The 19200-nt window shown below is 48.5% G+C and overlaps 1 protein-coding gene across 1 annotated transcript; it reads right to left on the bottom strand.

Moving 5' to 3' along the window:
• Positions 1 to 15760: 15760 nt before the first annotated feature.
• LOC147990540 (E3 ubiquitin-protein ligase SINA-like 4) lies at positions 15761 to 16673 on the bottom strand. The gene is made up of 2 exons (XM_087538275.1): positions 16611 to 16673; positions 15761 to 16456 (listed from the first exon to the last, which is right to left on the bottom strand). Exons 1-2 carry the CDS (start codon positions 16671 to 16673, stop codon positions 15761 to 15763), a joined length of 759 nt encoding a protein of 252 aa, XP_087394401.1.
• Between the last annotated feature and the right edge of the window lie 2527 nt (positions 16674 to 19200).

The raw sequence follows: 19200 nt of genomic DNA, 5'->3' as shown, positions 1-19200 counted from the left end.
TTGAGTCTTTTAGTAGTAACCATTAACTTGTCTATGAACTGTATAGGCAACCAAGTAGTCCTTCACCACAGAAGCAGCTATTAGAATAGATGATGTTAACCCTGTAGGGGTGTACTTCTTCATACACGCTCTCACCACTTATCGTCGTTTACACGAGTGTACTCGGCAACCTTCAAGCGGAAGCCCAACGAGGGTGTCGGCCACGGCCTACCTAAACACTCAAGTCTCTAGTCCAGGTCTATCGCCTATCCAGGTTCCATCCGGAGGGTGTCCGGCCAAGGTTTCCACATACGGCCCTGAACGATGTGTACAGGGTTCCCGAGACACCAATCGGGCGACTCGATACACCGTGCCATGGTGTATCTACCGCATCATAGCCCACCCCTAGGGTCAGCACTACGCACGGCCGCCAACACATAACCTATAAACACCAGAAACTAGTTGCAACTCCTGGACAGAGGACTAGGGTGGTTAAGAAGCCGAGAGGGTCAATTAAGGATCCCAATGCATGGTAGTAACTGATTCTTAATCACACATACAGATCTTAGTTCTTAAGGACGACTTCAATGAAACAACCCACCATGTACTCCTACATGGCCTCTCATCGATACCTTTACCAAATCAGGTTCAACACATCCCTCACATTACCGACATAATCATTTTACTCTAGCCCATCACCCAGATGAACTAGACCTGGGACAACTCTAAGCATAGCAGGCATAGCAAGGTAGGAAACACATACATGGCTCAATCAACTCCTACACATGCTAGTGGGTTTCATCTAGTTTCTGTGGCAATGACAGGTCATGCAGAGGAAAAGGGTTCAACTACTGCAGCACACAGTAGTTTGAAATGTTGTTGTCTTAATGCAGTAAAAGAGAGAAGGAGCAAGAACATGGGATTGTATCGATATGATCAATGGGGCTGCTTGCCTGATGGAGTAGTAGTAGGGTACTGCCCTTCAGTCGGATATTCGAAGGTATCCTCGGAGGCAGAACCTACCACGAAATACACCACAGAACACAATCATCACATGGCAATATGCAACAATATGATGCATGCTATGACATGGCAATATGATGTGTCTTGGCTAATGCATTGTTAAACATGTTGGTTTGAGTCTATTTGAATCAAGGATTCAAATGAAAGCTCATGTTATTAAGTCATATAAGTGCGTTAGCTTGTTTCACCTAAACAGCAAGGTTAAAGTGTTCTGTCATGCATGAAATCATCATAGATGGAAAGATTGAATTTTTCTGATCAAATTTCATATATAAATCTTTGCATTTGGAGTTATAGATTAATTTCTATGATTTTTTGAAGTTTGTAGTATTTTCTTTAATTTCCTGTATAAAAATAAATCCAGTAAATACGTATTGCTTTAGCAGTGCGTCATGGTGACGTCAGCGGTCAATGGAGCCAGTCCAGGTCAAACTGACCAGTGGGTCCCGTCTGTCAGTAGTTAGTTAAACTAACTAAAATTAGTTAGCGCTAAACTTGGGTTAATTAGCAGGGCGGGCCCCACCTGTCATAGACCCAGGGGGGTCAACCTGGACCCACCCGTGGTTAAACTGGGTCAGCAGGGGTCAAACTCGCCCGCATTTAGCCACCGACGAGGCTAGACGCGGTGGGGCGATGCGGGTTTCGTGCTCTGGCGACCAAAACGATGGCGGAGCACGTCTACGTGATGTGGGGAGTGAGCCGCGTCGAGTGGTGGTGGTGGTGGTTGGGCTCGGGGTCGCCGAAAATGACGCCGGCGACAAGCGTGGCAGTGGCCGGAGCTCGGTTGAGCTCGGGCTCGTCACTAGGGGGCACTTCAAGGGGTGTGCGGTGGTGCTATGGGTACCTGGCGATGCGGTGGGTGTAGTGGACAAGGTGGTGTGGCCGTTGGGTTGCCGAAGCGTCGTCGATGATGACCTCGGTGGCGGCGCGTTGGTGAAGCTTCGTGCGGTCTCTAGGGTGCTCGAGAGAGAACGGGGAGGATGGGAAGGTGGGTGAGCTCACGGCGGTCATGTCACAGCAGTCGGCGAGGTCGGGGATGAGCTGATGCGGCGGGGATGGTGAAAGGGATCTCCGGCGACGGTGAGGTCAGGCGAGGTTGTTGCGGTGGCTCCAGGGCAAGCGAGCACTCGGGGCTCAGCTTGCTTGAAGGAGAGGAGGGCGGCGGAGCTACTGGACACGGTGGCGCGGCGCGAGGACGACGGAGAGCGCAGCTACGTCGACGGTGCAGCGGCAGTGGCGTCGGCCATGGCGAGGAGGGGGCGAGAGAGAGAGAGGAGAAGAATGGATGTGTCTGCGAGGTCGAGGTGGCGACGTGGAGCTCGCCAGGTGTCCACGGGCACGAGGGGCAAGCAGGTGGCGCGGTGGCGAGCTCTCACGCGCCGGCGTCACCTCCTGCCTGCCTGCCTGGCGGGAGGAAGCAGCTGGCTGGCACGGGCCAGCACAGTGCTGGGCCGCCAAGTGGGCCGGGAGGTGGGCTGCGGCCAGGTAAGTAGTTTTTCTTTTATTTCTGTTTTCTTTTATTTCTGTAGGTTTGTGGCATTTCTAAAAATAGTTAGGGACATTCAAAAATCACCAAACTTCACATGCTCACTGCAAGGAACATATCCTACATGGAACATTTTAGTTTGGGATTATTTGGACATTTAAAATATTTACTAGCATTTAAATGCCCAAATGCAAGTTACATATGATTTAATTCAATGATCTTGTGATGACCTAGAAAAATGTGAACCCATTTTGTTAGAGGTTCTAACCCAAGACAAAAAGGGTGGACTTTTTAGAAGGGCATTTCAGGTTCATTGAAAATATTTTTAGTAAACCCTACTTGTTATCAGGGGGGTGCTGGGGGTTCTGACATCCCCATTTCAAGTTTCTGGAAAATTAAACATGATGCAACACTCTAATGCATGAACTAGCTAGGGTGTGACAACTCACCCCCACTCAAAAGAATCTCGTCCCGAGATTTAGGATCCGGCGGAAAGAAGGTGGGGTACTCAAGTCGAAGACGATCCTCCCTTTCCCAAGTGGCTTCTTTCTCGGAATGGTGTGACCGTTGAACCTTGAGAAACTTGATGTTATGGCGTCGAGTGGTACGCTCGGCTTGATCAAGGATGCGAACGGGATATTCCCGATAGGTGAGATTATCTTGGAGATCAAGCATTTCGTGGTCCACTCCACGGATAGGATCCGTGAAGCAACGCCTGAGTTGAGAAACGTGGAAGACATCATGAACTCTGGAAAGATGCGGAGGTAGTTCCAATTGGTAGGCAACTTCTCCTCATTTGGCAAGAATGCGAAAGGGTCCAATGTAACGAGGAGCAAATTTGCCTTTGATACCGAAATGATGGGTTCCCTTCAAAGGAGTAACCTGAAGGTAAGCCTTCTCGCCTACTTCATAAGTCATGAGCTTATGTTTGCGGTCATATTGGATCTTTTGATGAGATTGGGCTGTTTTCAATTTCTCACGAATAATGCGAACCCGCTCTTCTGCTTCCTGAATCATATCCGGGCCAAAGAGTTGTCTTTCCCCAGTTTCTGACCAGCTAAGAGGCGTTCGACATTTTCATCCATAGAGAACCTCGAAAGGAGCTTTGCCCAAGCTAGCTTGATAACTATTGTTATAAGCGAACTCGGCGAATGGAAGGCATTTCTCTCAATCCATACCGAAAGAGATGACAGAAGCTCGGAGCATATCCCCCAGAATTTGATTGACTTGTTCTACTTGACCACTTGATTGGGGGTGGAAGGCGGTGCTAATGGAGAGACGAGTTAACATACCATTTTGGAAACTTTCCCAAAATCAAGATGTGAAGAGACTTCCACGGTCTGAGTTAATCTCCAATGGAACACCATGAAGAGACACTATTCGGGAGATGTACAAGTCAGCTAGCTGGCTAGCTGTTATACTCTCACGAACAGGTAGGAAGTGGGCTACTTTGGAAAGACAATCGACAATGACGAAGATAGCATTATTCCCTATCTTGGTCCTAGGAAACCCGGTAATGAAATCCATACCGATTTTATCCCATTCCCATTCAGGAATAGCCAAAGGTTGAAGAGTGCCAGCAGGACGTTGATGCTCTGCTTTAACACGACGACATATGTTGCAATTAGCAATGTATTGAGCAATTTCTCTCTTCATCCTAGTCCACCAAAACCTCTGGCGTAGGTCTTGGTACATTTTAGTACTGCCAGGATGAATGGTGAGAGAGGATTCATGAGCTTCCTTAAGTATCAGTTGCCGTAGTTGCTATTTCTTGGGAACCACTAGGCGGTTGTCAAAGAAGACAACACCTTGATCGTTCACAGAGAAACATTTAGCAGCTCCGCTAGCAATGTTCTGCTTGATCCGAGATATCCCCTTGTCATACCACTGGGCGGTTATGATCTGATCCATAAGGGTCGGTTTCACCACCAAGGTAGATAGGAATCCCTTAGGAACAATGTGAAGATTAAGCTTCCAAAATTCCTCATGGAGAAGTGGTTGACCTTGTTGTAACATCAGGTTTTTACAATGGGATTTATGACTTAGTGCATCAGCCATAACATTGGCTTTTCCCGGGGTGTAAGTTATCCCTAAGTCATAATCTGAGATTAACTCGACCCAATGTCTTTGCCTGAGATTCAAATCCAGTTGGGTGAAGATATATTTCAGACTTTGGTGATCGATGAAGATCTCGCAACGATTACCGAGAAGGTAATGACACCAAGTTTTAAGTGCATGGACTACAGCTGCAAGTTCTAGATCATGTGTGGGGTAGTTATCCTCATGTGGACGCAACTGTCGAGAAGCGTAGGCAATCACATGACGATCTTGCATGAGTATGCAACCTAGTCCTTTTCGCGAGGCGTCGCAATAGATAATAAAGTCCTTGGAGAAATCTGGTGGCACCAGTACGGGAGCAGATGTTAGGCATATTTTTAGTTCCTGAAAACTGAACTTGCACTGTGAGGTCCACTCGAACTTTTAATCTTTCTTGAGGAGTTCAGTTAGAGGTTTAGCAACCTTGGAGAAATTCTCGACGAAGCGGCGATAGTAGCTCACTAAGCCAAGGAAACTCCAAACTTTCTTGACCGTTTCAGGTGGAGTCCAATCAAGGACAACTTGAGCTCGCTCGGTATGGACAACAATACCCTTACCAGAAATTACATGGCCAAGGTAGGTTACTTCTGGCAACCAAAATTCACATTTGGAGAATTTGGCATAAAGGCGATGCTCTCGAAGTTTCGTTAGTACAAGCCTTAGATGTTCGGCATGTTCTTCCTCATTCTTGGAGTAGATGAGTATATCATCAAGGTATACCACGACGAATTTATCCAAATACTCCATGAAGATCGAGTTCATTAACCGAGAGAAGGTGGCTGGGGCATTGGTTAAACCGAAGGACATGACGGTGTACTCGTATTGGCCATAACAAGTAACAAAGGCCGTTTTGGGAATGTCCCCGTTTTTTATTTTGAGTTGATGGTAGCCCAACCTCAAATCCATTTTGGAGAAGACTGAGGATCCAGCGAGCTGCTCATACAGATCATTGATCCTGGGGAGTAGATACTTGTTCCTCATAGTGACCAAGTTGACAGGTCGGTAATCTACAACCATCCGATCTGTTCCATCCTTCTTCTTGACGAAGAGGACGAGGCAAGCCCATGGAGAAGAACTAGGACGAATGAAACCCTTTTTCAAGGACTCATCGAGTTGTTTCTTAAGTTCAACTAGTTCTAGGGGTGCCATCTTATAAGGTCTTCTAGAATTTGGAACGGTTCATGGTACAAGATCTATCACAAACTCGACATCCCTGTCAGGTGGAACACCTGGCATTTCTTCTAGAAAGACATTCGGGAAGTCACGGACTACCGGAATATCTTCAAGGTCTGGAAGGGGGTTGTCATTTAGGGAGTAAAGCTGGCGCTTGGCCACTCGAGTTAAGACATTGACTGTCTTGCCCGATGTGTGAGTAAGTTGAACATTTCTAGTGGCACAATCAATCTTAGCATAATGGGCTGACATCCAGTCCATACCCAAGATGATGTTTATGTCCGAGGACTTGAGAGATATTAGTGATGCAAGGAAGACAAGTCTATTGACAAGATTTTCATTCCCATGGCTTACTCTAGAAGTTTGCCATTTGGAACCCAGAGTTTGAATTACCATGGAAGTGGGCATGTCACGGAATGTCGTGTTATGCAATCGAGCATAGCTCTCAGATATGAATGAATGAGATGCTCCATTATTGAAAAGAACAGATGCCGGATGGCAGTTAACAAGGAGCGTACCAAGGATGACGTTAGGATCAGCATGAGCCTCCTCAGCAGAGACATAGTTGACATGGCCACGTGCAGTGGTGGCTGGCTTGGCGTAGTATGTCTTTCTCGCTGGCTTACCATGGCCAACGGACTTTCCAGACTGGTTGGGGTTGTTGTTCTAGGGACACTCTCGACTGTAGTGACCCGGCTCTCCACACTTGAAGCATGTCACGACATTGGGACGTGGAGCAACATTAGCTGTGGGGCCACCATAGGTCTTAGGCGGTGAAAACTGCTAGTTGGGGCAAGGCGCCTCAAAGGATGGCCTCGGAGTGAACCTGGGTGGCAGAGCTGTGTTTGGAATCCACACCCGGCGCTTCTGAGATCCAGAGCCGGATGAAGAACCAAAGTCACGGGAGTGCTTGCGTGAAGCGTCATAGTCAGTCTGACATGTCTCAGCACTGATGGCCTTATTGACCAGCTTCTAGAAGGAGGTGCACTCGTGCAGACAGAGGTCACGGCGAAGCTCGTGGCTAAGTCCCTTGCGGAACCTTGCCTGCTTCTTGGCGTCGGTGGATACCTCTTCAGGAGCATAACGTGCCAGATTTCCAAACTCGCGGCTGTATGCATCCACGGTCAGTATGCCTTGGGTGAAGTTACAGAATTCTTCCCGCTTACGATCCATGAGACCCTCCGGAATGTGATGCTCACAGAAAGCCTCACTGAATTCATCCCAAGTAGTGATTTGGCCAGCCGGGCGCATAGCCTCAATGTTTTCCCACCAAAGGCTAGCAGGGCCTTCGAGGTGATAGGCAGCGTAGGTAACCTTATCAACTTCGGCTACGTTGGCAAAATGTAGCTTATGGGTGATGCTGCGAAGCCAATCATCTACATCGAGGGGCTCGACGGAATGATTAAACTTCAATGGGTACAACTTGACAAAGTCATTGATTGACACCAAGTCGTTCCTCTAATGACGTGCAGTATTCTGCTCAATCCGCTCCAGCAAGCGGTTAGTCTCATGCTTGTTTCTTTCTGCCTCCAACATAACTTCGGCCAGAGAAGGCGGGTGAGGCAGATTCCCATCCCTAGCTGCACTGGCTTCACCCTGCTCCGGGGCAGCAGGGTTGCTGCGGGTGTTGACCATCCTAGGAAAAACAAGACAATGGTTTAGAAAAGGATGGCACAATCTTGGCAAGGAAGTGCGGAATGTAATGGATAACATGGAATGCTGAGATGTTCATTTGCACGACATGGTAATATAGAAACTGCCATATATATACCATCGGTCATACACACCGTACATAGTTCAGTACAAGCCCAGGCTAGAGTACAACTACGGTGAAAGACGTTACATCTCATCGGAGGCATTCCAAGCAGCTATACATTATTTTTCTACACCCCCGGAACGTGATACACACCAAGTCGTATCCCATGAGTCACGCAGGACTGTGGAGAATACATCTATTACAATACTAATGAAGCTACTACCAACTCAGACATTTCCATAGTAATCTTCATAGGTATCACCACCATGTCCTGGGAGCTAAACATGATCATCTGGAAACAGTTGGTCCTGTGGAGCTTGCGGTCCATAGGGACTCGGATGTGGCCTTGGGCCAACAAACGGTGGCAGACAGGGTCCACGGGGAGGGGTGATGCCTCCTACATCACGCCAGTCCATACAATCTGGCAGACCAGACCGCACGGGGTACAAGTCCCTCATGTCCATATACCCCGCCTGCACGCATGTGCAAACCGAGTCAGAGTGGCCAGTGGCCAAAACGAGAGTTGAAGAGCTCCATTCACAAGCCACGATTCTCACGGTCCTTGTCCTCAAGCATCTCGGCGGTGGTGCGGAGTACTGAATCCTCATGTGTAGAGTCACAGTACATAGCCTCATAGTACCCTTGTGCCCCAGGGAGTGATGCTGGCATGTAGCGGAAATCAGTATTCCGAAGCAAGGCAGTTCTAGCTCGTATGATAGTCACCATCGAGTAAGTTGCGTCCTGTACGGACATCTCGATGGTAACCCCAAGTGCATAAGAGCAATGGAGGGGTTCAGTAGCTCCAGGATAAGAGGGGTATATCCTGACGGTACAAAGGTATTGGCTCTGATTGAAGTCTTGAAACTGCTCCTCGACGGTACACTCAGGATACCATCAATAGCCTGTCTCGACCATCACTCGGACCAGCATGGCCGTATGACCAGGTACATTGAGGCAGCAAGTCAGACGAACCACTTGATTCTGTGAATGGGTGGCCATCTGAAAGCACGAAATAATGCAAAGGTATTAGAATTTTCTAGGAGAAATTGGATAGCATAATGGCTATAAATGCTTAGAAAAATATTTGAGACATTCACAACAGTTGGCAAGACCACTCAACAACATCATATCAAGGTTCTGGTTCAACCGACAACATACTAAAAGTAGTAGAAACTGAACTGGGTTTGTAACCAACAATCCTATAAGTTACTACGGATTAGCAACACGTGAACCTGATAGAGAGAAGAGAGCCTAGTCCTTAACCCACGTAGAATGAGAAGAGAATGACTCAGATCAGAGGGCATAAGGTAAAGGAGTAAAAGAGCCTTACGTTCCCTCCCACAATCAATTCCCCTACATATAACTAAAGCATTTCTAGACTCGACATCGACCAGTTTGGCTTAACGAACCTACAGGCAGTCCGGCTCTGATGCCAACGCTGTCAGGACCCCGATTCCAAGTCACACCGATCTAGCCTGTAACACCTCATATCACTTTGCGGCCTCACGCACGGTATTCCCATGGGTGTCGCCTTACCATGGCCCGGGACCGTTTGCGCCTTTCGGCTCACATATATGATAGTGTCGTTAGCATCCATATGACAGAGAACCCAGGCCGACATGGCTAGTCGTGAACCCAAAGCAGCACAAACTTACGGGGTTAGGCATACATGAATCAACATCGAGCATGTCGATCAGCAGCGTGTGAATCCGGGCTGTAGCACTGGGCTAATAGGACTCCGGGAACCCGGGCTGTAGCAGGCTAGGAAGGACTCCGGATGTCACGATGTAACATTTCCCCGAAGGGACAGACACAGGAACGAAGTGAAACACATGTCGGCCAGTCAAGTGTCCGTAGCAGTAGTGCTGTGCTAGCAGGACTCCGGTGAACCGGGCTGTAGCAGACTACTATGGCTCATGGAAGCACTAGACTACATTTCCCCATAAGAGAGGCTACCAAGGATAAACAACTAGATTGTCAGATCCCACACATACCAAGCATTTCAATCATACACACAATATGCTCGATATGTCTAAATACAACATGGCATCACAACAAAACTCTACAACTCAAGTTACTTTATTTAAAGGCTCCGGAGAGCCATACATAACATGTTCATACAGGTAGGGTTCACATGACCCGACACTCAAGTCATACAAGCATTCAAGCACATGCAAAAGCAAACTAGTCTGAGTACAGACACTAGAAAGAAAGAAGGCTTGACGAAGCCTGTCTATCTACATAGGGCCCTCCATGGCTCGGAATCACCACCTGTGTGGCAAGTCACTCATCGACGTCGAGATCTACGTAAAACCCGTCGGAGGGGGCGGTGTTGTCGTCTGAAAGCAGTAATTAAAGCAATATGAGTACAAAGGTACTCAACAAGACTTACAACAGATCCTACTATACATGCTCATTCTCAAGAAGGTAGTGGAGTTATAGCAAACGGCCAGCTTTGACTCTTGGGTAAGCTATCCTACGTGACACCACTTGTAAAAATAGTTTTCGCACATGAGTCCACTAATCACCATCACAATACACCACCGTGGATCCTCCCTCGTCGTTCTACGAGAGGGCCATCCGCGGTACTCACACTTATCTCGAGTCTTTTAGTAGTAACCATTAACTTGTCTATGAACTGTAGAGGCAACCAAGTAGTCCTTCACCGCAGACGCACTTTTTGAATAGACGATGTTAACCCTGCAGGGGTGTACTTCTTCATACACACTCTCACTACTTATCGTCATTTACACGACGTGTACTCAGCAACCTTCAAGCAGAAGCCCAACGAGGGTGTCGGCCACAGCCTACCTAAACACTCAAGTCTCTAGGCCAGGTCTATCCCCTATCCAGGTGCCATCCGCAGGGAGTCCGGCCGAGGTTTCCACATACGGCCCCGAACGATGTGTACAGGGTTCCCGAGACACCAATCGGGCGACTCGGTACACCGTGCCATGGTGTATCTACCGCATCATAGCCCACCCCTAGGGTCAGCGCTACGCACGGCCGCCAACACATAACCTATAAACACCAGAAACTAGTTGCAACTCCTGGATAGAGGACTAGGGTGGTTAAGAAGCCGAGAGGGTCAATTAAGGATCCCAATGCATGGTAGTAACTGATTCTTAATCACACATACAGATCTCATTTCTTAAGGACGGCCTCAATGAAACAACCCACCATGTACTCCTACATGGCCTCTCATCGATACCTTTACCAAATCATGTTCAACACATCACTCACATTACCGACATAACCATTTCACTCTTTCCCATCACCTAGATGAACCAGACCTGACACAACTTTAAGCATAGCAGGCATAGCAAGGTAGGAAACACAGACATGGCTCAATCAACTCCTACACATGCTAGTGGGTTTCATCTGGTTACTGTGGCAATGACAGGTAATGCAGAGGAAAAGGGTTCAGCTACCATAGCACACAGCAGTTTGAAACGTTGTTGTCTTAATGCAGTAAAAGAGAGCAAGAGCGAGAACATGGGATTGTATCGATATGATCAATGGGGCTGCTTGCCTGATGGAGTAGTAGTAGGGTACTGCCCTTCAGTCGGATATTCGAAGGTATCCTCGGAGGCAGAACCTACCATGAAATACACCACAGAACACAATCATTACATGGCAATATGCAACAATATGATGCATGCTATGACATGGCAATATGATGTGTCTTGGCTAATGCATTGTTAAACATGTTGGTTTGAGTCTATTTGAATCAAGGATTCAAATGAAAGCTCATGTTATTAAGTCATATAAGTGCATTAGCTTGTTTCACCTAAACAGCAAGGTTAAACTGTTCTTTCATGCATGAAATCATTACATATGGAAAGATTGAATTCTTCTGATCAAATTTCATATATAAATCTTTGCATTTGGAGTTACAGATTAATTTCTATGATATTTTGAAGTTTGCAGTATTTTCTAGAATTTCCTGTATAAAAATAAATCCAGTAAATAGTTATTGCGTCAGTAGTGCGTCATGGTGACGTCAGTGGTCAACAGAGCCGGTCCAGGTCAAACTGACCAGTGGGTCCCGTCTGTCAGTAGTTAGTTAAACTAACTAAAGTTAGTTAGCGCTAAACCTGGGTTAATTAGCAGGGCGGGCTCCACCTTTCATAGACCCAGGGGGTCAACCTGGACCCACCCGCGGTCAAACTGGGTCTGCAGGGGTCAAACTCGCCGGCGGTTAGCCGCCAGCGAGGCCAGACGCGGCGGGGCGAAGCGGGTTTCGTGCTCCGGCGACCAAAACAATGGCGGAGCACGTCTACGTGATGCGGGGAGTGAGCCGCGTCAAGTAGTGGTGGTGGTTGGGCTCGGGGTCGCCGAAAACGATGCCGGCGATGAGCGTGTCGGTGGCCGGAAGCTCGGGCTCGTCGCTAGGGGGCACTTCAAGGGGCGTGCGGTGGTGCTACGGGTTCCTGGTGATGCGGTGGGTGTAGTGGACAAGGTGGTGTGGCCGTTGGGTGGCCGGAGCATCGTCGGCAATGAGCTTGGCGACGGCGCATTACGATGAAGCTTCGTGCAGTCTCTAGGGTGCTCGAGAGAGAGAATGGGGAGGATGGGAAGGTGGCTGAGCTCACGGCGGTCACGTCGGAGCAGTCGGCGAGGTCGGAGACGAGCTGATGCGGTGGGGATGGCGAAAGGGATCTCCGGCGGCGGCAAGGTCGGGCGAGGTTGTTGCGGTGGCTGCAGGGCAAGTGAGCACTCAGGGCTCTCTTGCTCGAAGGAGAGCAGGGCGGCGGAGCTACTGGACACGTTGGTGCGGCGCGAGGACGACGGAGAGCGCGGCTACGTCGACGGTGCAGCGGCAGGGGCGTCGGCCATGGCAAGGAGGGGGCGAGAGAGAGAGAGACAGGGGAAGAATGGATGTGTCTGTGAGGTCGAGGCGGCAACGTGGAGCTCGCCCAGGTGTCCACAGGCGCGAGTGGCAAGCAGGTGGCGCGGTGGCGAGCTCTCGCGCCGGCGTCACCTCCTGCATGCCTGTCTGGTGGGAGCAAGCAGCTGGCTAGCACGGGCCAGCACAGTGCTGGGCCGCCTGGTGGGCTGCGGCCAGGTAAGTAGTTTTTCTTTTATTTCTGTAGGTTTGTGGCATTTCTAAAAATAGTTAGGCACTTTCAAAAATCACCAAACTTCACATGCTCACTGCATGGAACATATCCAACATGGAACATTTTAGTTTGGGATTATTTGGACATTTAAAATATTTACTAGCATTTAAATGCCCAAATGGAAGTTACATATGATTTAATTCAATGATCTTGTGATGACCTAGAAAAATGTGAACCCATTTTGTTAGAGGTTCTAACCCAAGAAAAAAGGGGTGGACTTTTTAGAAGGGCATTTCAGGTTCATTGTAAATATTTTCAGTAAACCCTAGTTGTTATCAGGGGGGGTGCTAGGGGTTCTGACATCATCATTTCAAGTTTCTGGAAAAGTAAACATGATGCAACACTCTAATGCATGAACTAGCTAGGGTGTGACACGGCGGGACCTTCGTGCTGCTTCAGCGGCGCGGCAGGACCTCTGTGCTGCTACTGCTGCACGGCTGGACATGTCGGATGCTTTCGCAGCATGGTGGCACATCTCTCGTGCTTCCTCTTCCATGCTCGCCTCTCCCTGGTGGAAACCTCTCGACCCAGAACTCACGCTGGCCATGGCAGACGCAAGGGAACGATGCTGAATGACTTGCTTGTTTTTTGTGGATGAGGAGTTGAGCAGGAATGTGCAGTCATCTTGGCATAGTAGTATTTATAACTGAGTACTACTAATACACTCCTAAGTGGGAAACCATTTAGGTTGTGATCGTTGTGAACAGGTTTGCAATTAAATATAGCATGGTAGTAGTAATTTGGAATTTGACGAGACGCAAGCTCAAAATTTATTGACGGTTCTAGTTTCGAAGTGCTGCACTATTCGCGGATGGCATAACATGGGCACGTGTTCTCGACTGTGGTGTAGCATATGCCATGGTACTTCTTTTCCTACTGTTGTGTATCTGCAATAACTGGCACCGTCGGATACATATCTTACGGTTATTGAGGTGTTCAACAAGAATAGCCTCGTGGCAGGCTATAAACTAGTCTTTTGTTCACATGATTACATCGACACATATCATCTCCCTCCCTCTTTCCCACGCACACGCCTATATCTCAGGACTTCTCGCACGCACCATCTCTAGATCCCTAGGTCGATGCCACCCACATACACTTGGGTGGCGTTTGGTTCGTGGGCAAGGTTGAGTTGGCTAAGGATATCCTCAACCATGTGGTTGGGGATGGCCAATTTTCATTGTTTGGTTGAGAGGCATGGGGGAGGTTGGATAACCACATTTTGGATAGAAGGATAAGAAGTGGCTAGCTAGGGGAAACAACATCAATTGTGTCAATTTCATAGTTCAAAGTCAGACAAGTGGCAACTACTTACATGGTCCAACTCTTAATTATGATATACATATTGAGTATTGATTGCATCATTGCATGGCATGGTTCAACATAATTCACTTCAGTAGCATACACAAGCAAACATGCTGAACTATCTCTCCTCTGTAAACAAAGCAGAACTGCAGAATCAAACAAGCTATAGTTCAGAGAGAAAAGCAAATCAAGGGGAGATGAGAAACAGCTACAGTTCATCCGTAGTTCATAGAGTAGAGGAACAAGTGGAACAAATCAAAGGGTAGAATTTCAGAGAGGGGAACCGGAGGATGCGCCCGAGTCGTAGCCTCCACGCCGTCAGATGCCGAGGCCGGTGCCTCCACACCGCGCATGGGACAGGTGATAGTTCCTAGATAGACAACGAAAAGGGGAGATTGCGAGGACTGCCGCCTTTGTGCTTCTTCGACTGGCGCCGCAAAGAAATCGGCTGCCGCCGCCAGCCATGACCGAGAAAGCAAGGAGAGCAGGGGGAAAGAGATGGGTTTTGTTGGGGAGAAAAACATTTCGCATGAGACGCGGGCGAGGCGAAGCGCGCATGGCTGCCCTCATCCGGCATATTTTGGCGGCTCTCGTTAACCAGTTTTTAGAGGAATATTCCAAGCATCTTGGCTATCCATATCCTTCGCTGCCTTCAAACCAAACAGGTGGTATCCTTAAAAAAACTGGCTATCCCCATCCCATCTAGGGATAGCCACTAAACCAAACGCCCACTTGTACTCTGAGTTCAGCCCTCTGTCCTGAATTACTTGTCGCAGGTATGGATCTATCTAGATGTATTTTAGTTCTAGATACATCCATTTCCGTGACAAGTAATTTGCGATGGGTAATTTGGGAGTATGTTATGCAGGAAGAAAAGAGGTGCACGCACGCACTCGTCCTCTCTCACACACGCATTTGTAGCTACGAATTGCAGTGTTCTGAACCATCCGATTGGCTCTATCATAGGTTTCACATTGCTCCTTGGCCTTGTGATTGAGAAGTTTAAAATGCGGAGGCTAAGATGGAGGCGCGAGGTTTTGGTTAATGTGCAGGCCGCACACGAGACCAACATGACACGAGCTTCATCTGCCTGGTGCATAGTCTGGTGGGTTGTCCAAATATAGACACAACCAGGACCTCCTTGGTATCTGCGCCTCGACTTATTATGCGCAGAGAAATTAGGATCGGAGGGAGTACTACTAGTAGTACTACTTTGACGTGTCGCGTCAACTCACACAAGTATGCAACACTTCCTGAACAAACAAGCATATAAGCTGTTAGAGCATCTCCAATAGCATGTGTATATTTGGATGTCTATATATTCATATAGACAATGGTCTAAAAAGATTCCCTCATATACACGTCTAGTTTTGCATCAGAACGTCTATATATAGGGACCATGAGGTGGGCCGTTGCGGGGGAGAGAAAAAAATCGTGGCTGCAGCTGAGTTTAGACCACGCCTTCACATTGTCCAAGCGTGGACATTGTCGAGGTCGATTTAGAGGATGTATATATTTGGACGACCATATAGACAAGCCGTTGGACGCCTGTTTTGGGCTCATGTCGTGCAAAACAAGTATAGACATCCATATAGACATGCTATTGGAGAGGCTCTTATACTTTTTACCCAAACAATCTTTATACCCAACAGACACGAAATATCCATTCGACTGTTGGAAATTACTTTAACTACTGATCTGATGTCGAAGTAATTGTTGCATCGCCACCAAAACCCACCATCTCTTAAGCTAGAGTAGACCGAGCTAACCCCTATATTAGCATATTACTAAGATAAACAGAAGGCACTATAGAATCATTTAGGACGTGAGCTTGTCAATCTGAATCTGGAGGGACACCAGCTTAGCCCCGGCCAGCAGCTTGGGCGGAACTGTGAAGAAGGTCAGCTCCTGCATGACGACGTCGCCTAGATATTTGATGCTTGTCACCTCCATTTCCACCTTGATGGCCACAGTCCTACCTTTGGGCTCCCCCGGCGGGCCATTCGGCCACAGCTTGGCCATGTAGTGTGGCAGTGGGGACACCCCCGCTCTGATGCAGACGACCGACACGGCGATAGGCGTGCCGATGTCGATCATGCCGCCGACCAAGAAAAACACGCGGCCGTCCTCCTCCACGAACAACAAGAGTTGTGGCTCTGACAGTGGCACTTGCAGCTGGAGCACCTTGCCGTACTGGTTCCTATGCATGGGCATGGGATGCACAATGCTGATGTGGTGGGAGAGCGCCGGCGGCGGGCCTTCATAGCCGCAGATGGGCACGAGGCATTTGCAGGGCGCGAGCGGACACACGCTCTGGTGATCGGCGAGCTTGTGGTACGTGATGTAGAGCCCACAACCTTCATGCGGGCACTCCACCCTCACCGTGGAGAGGTCGACGTCCACCTCCGTGTTCCGCACATCGAAGCCACCACCGCTCTCGCACTTCTGGCACTGCCGCTGGTTCCCGAGGCGCTCGACACGCCAGTCCGCGCAAGCTAGGTGCCCTCCCTTACACTGCACAAATCAATCAAACAACACATCAATCAAGAAACCTGCACCTTGCTCGATCAGCCGAACGGACGAGGTGTATGCGAACCTCATACACTGGAGGCTTCAAGGGGTGGAGGCACAAGGGGCAGTGGAGCAAGCTGAGGTCCATCAAGAACACAAAGAGCTCCATCGTCGGGTCCTGTTCCGTCTGCATGATCTCGCCCTCCTCATGCACAACCATCTCTCGCTTTATTAGGGTCGGGGCATTACAAAGCTTTACCGTCACATAATATTCATACTACTTCAAGGTGCATTAAATCAACACATGCAAGTATCAAAAGGAGAGTCACGACATGCATCATGTAACGCCCTCGATGCGGCTATATCTCCCACGTGTTGAAGCACGACTTAGAGGCATAACCGCATTGAAAGCAATGTCGCAAGTGAGGTAATCTTCACACAACCCATGTAATACATAAGGGAAAGAGATACATAGTTGGCTTACAATCGCCACTTCCCACAATTACATGAATAAAGAATTACAACATCCAAATACAATCAAGGTCCGACTAGGGAACCAAAATAAAAGAAGAACCCCAAATGCGACAAGGTCCCCGGTCGACCCCAACTGGGATCCACTACTGATCAACTAGAACGAAACGACACAAAGGACAAGATCTTCATCGAGCTCCTCCTGAGCTTGGTTGCGCCACCTGGAATGGCATCATCGGCACCTGCAAGCTGGTTTTGGAAGTATCTGTGAGCCACAGGGACTCAGCAATCTCGCACCCTCGCGATCAAGACTATTTAAGCTTAAGGGTAAGGTAAGGTATGAGGTGGAGCTGCAGCAAGCGACTACCATATATGGTGGCTAACATACGCAAAAGAGAGCGAGAAGAGAAGGCAAAGCACGATCGATAAAAGTATGATCAAGAAGTGATCCTAGAGCAACCTACGTCAAACATAACTCCAACACCGTGTTCGCTTCCCGGACTCCGTCGGAAAGAGACCATCACGGTTACACACGAACTTGACTCATTTTAATTAAGTTAAGGTTCAAGTTATCTACAACCGGACATTAACAAATTCGCATCTGCCCATAACCGTGGGCACGGCTTTCGAAAGTTCAAATCCCTGCAGGGGTGTCCCAACTTAGCCCATCACAAGCTCTCACGGTCAACAAAGGAATAGACCTCCTCCCGAGACATTCTGATCAGACTCGGTATCCCGGTTCTACAAGACATTTCGACAGGGTAAAACTAAACCAGCAACACCGCCCGAATGTGCCGACAAATCCCAATAGGAGCTGCACATATCTCGTTCTCAGGGCACACTCAGATGAGCTCTCCATACAAATAAAACCAAACCTCGAGCTTCCCCGAGGGGGCGCTGCACAGGACTCTAATTTGGACCAACACTCAGAGGAGCACTGGCCCGGGGGGGTAAAATAATGATGACCCACAGGAGCGCGACTCCCAAGGGAAAAGAAAAAAAGGCTAGGTGGCAAATGGTAAAACCAATGTTGGGCATTGCTGGAAGAGCTTTACTTAAGGAGAACTGTCAAGGGGTTCCCATTATTACCCAACCACGTAAGGAACGCAAAATCCGGGAACATAACACCGATATGACGGAAACTAGGGCGGCAAGAGTGGAACAAAACACCAGGCATAAGTGTAACACCCTCGATGCGACTATATCTCCCACGTGTCGAGGCACGACTTAGAGGCATAATCGCATTGAAGGCATATGTCGCAAGTTAGGCAATCTTCACAACATCCCATGTAATATGATAATAAAAGGGGAGATAACATAGTTGGCTTACACTCGCCACGTCAATCAAGTACATAAATAACATTACATCATCCAAAACACTCATGGCCCGACTACGGCGCCAAAATAAAAGAGAACCCAACAAGCGACACGGTCCCGATCACCCCCAACTGGGCACCACTACTGATCATCAGGAAAGCAAACATAGTAACATTGAGAGTCTTCGTCGAACTCCCACTTGAGCTCAAACGCGTCTCCTGGAGCGAAATCATCGGGCCCTGCATCTGGTGTAATAGTAATCTGTGAGCCACAGGGACTCAGCAATCTCGCACCCTCGCGATCAAGACTATTTAAGCTTATAGGTAAGGCAAGGTACAAATATATGTGGAGCTGCAGCAAGCGACTAGCAAATATGGTGGCTAACTTATTCGCAAAAGAGAGCGAGAGGAGGAGGCAAAGCGCAAGCGAGAAACTAGAGGACAACCTGCGCAAACATTACTCCAACACCGTGTCCACTTCCCGGACTCCGCCGAGAAGAGGCCATCACGGTAACACACTCAGTAGGTTCATTTTAATTAAGTTAAGGTTCAAGTTATCTACAACCGGACATTAACAAATTCCCATCTTCCCATCACCGCGGGCACGGCTTTCGAAAGTTCAAATCCCTGCAGGGGAGTCCCAACTTAGCCCATGACAAGCTCTCACGGTCAACGAAGGAATAGTCCTCCTCCCAAGACGTTCCGATCAGACTCGGTATCTCGGTTCTTCAAGACACTTCGACAGGTTAAAACAAGACCAGCAACACCACCCGAATGTGCCAACAAATCCTGATAGGAGCTGCACATATCTCGTTCTCAGGGCACACTCAGATTGTCTTAGGTACGGGTAGGCCAGCCCAGAGTTGCCCCTGGTGGCCACCGGCAGCTGACAGGTGGACCAACACTCAGAGGAGCACTGGCCCGGGGGGTTTAAAATAAGATGACCCTCGGGCTCCGGAA

This window comes from Triticum urartu, chromosome 1A, assembly GCF_056163025.1.
Source record: "Triticum urartu cultivar PI428250 chromosome 1A, HENAU_Tu73, whole genome shotgun sequence".
Classification (NCBI taxonomy): domain Eukaryota; kingdom Viridiplantae; phylum Streptophyta; class Magnoliopsida; order Poales; family Poaceae; genus Triticum; species Triticum urartu.
Note: the sequence above shows the minus strand (reverse complement) of the source record. Positions and strands in the feature narration are given on the sequence as shown.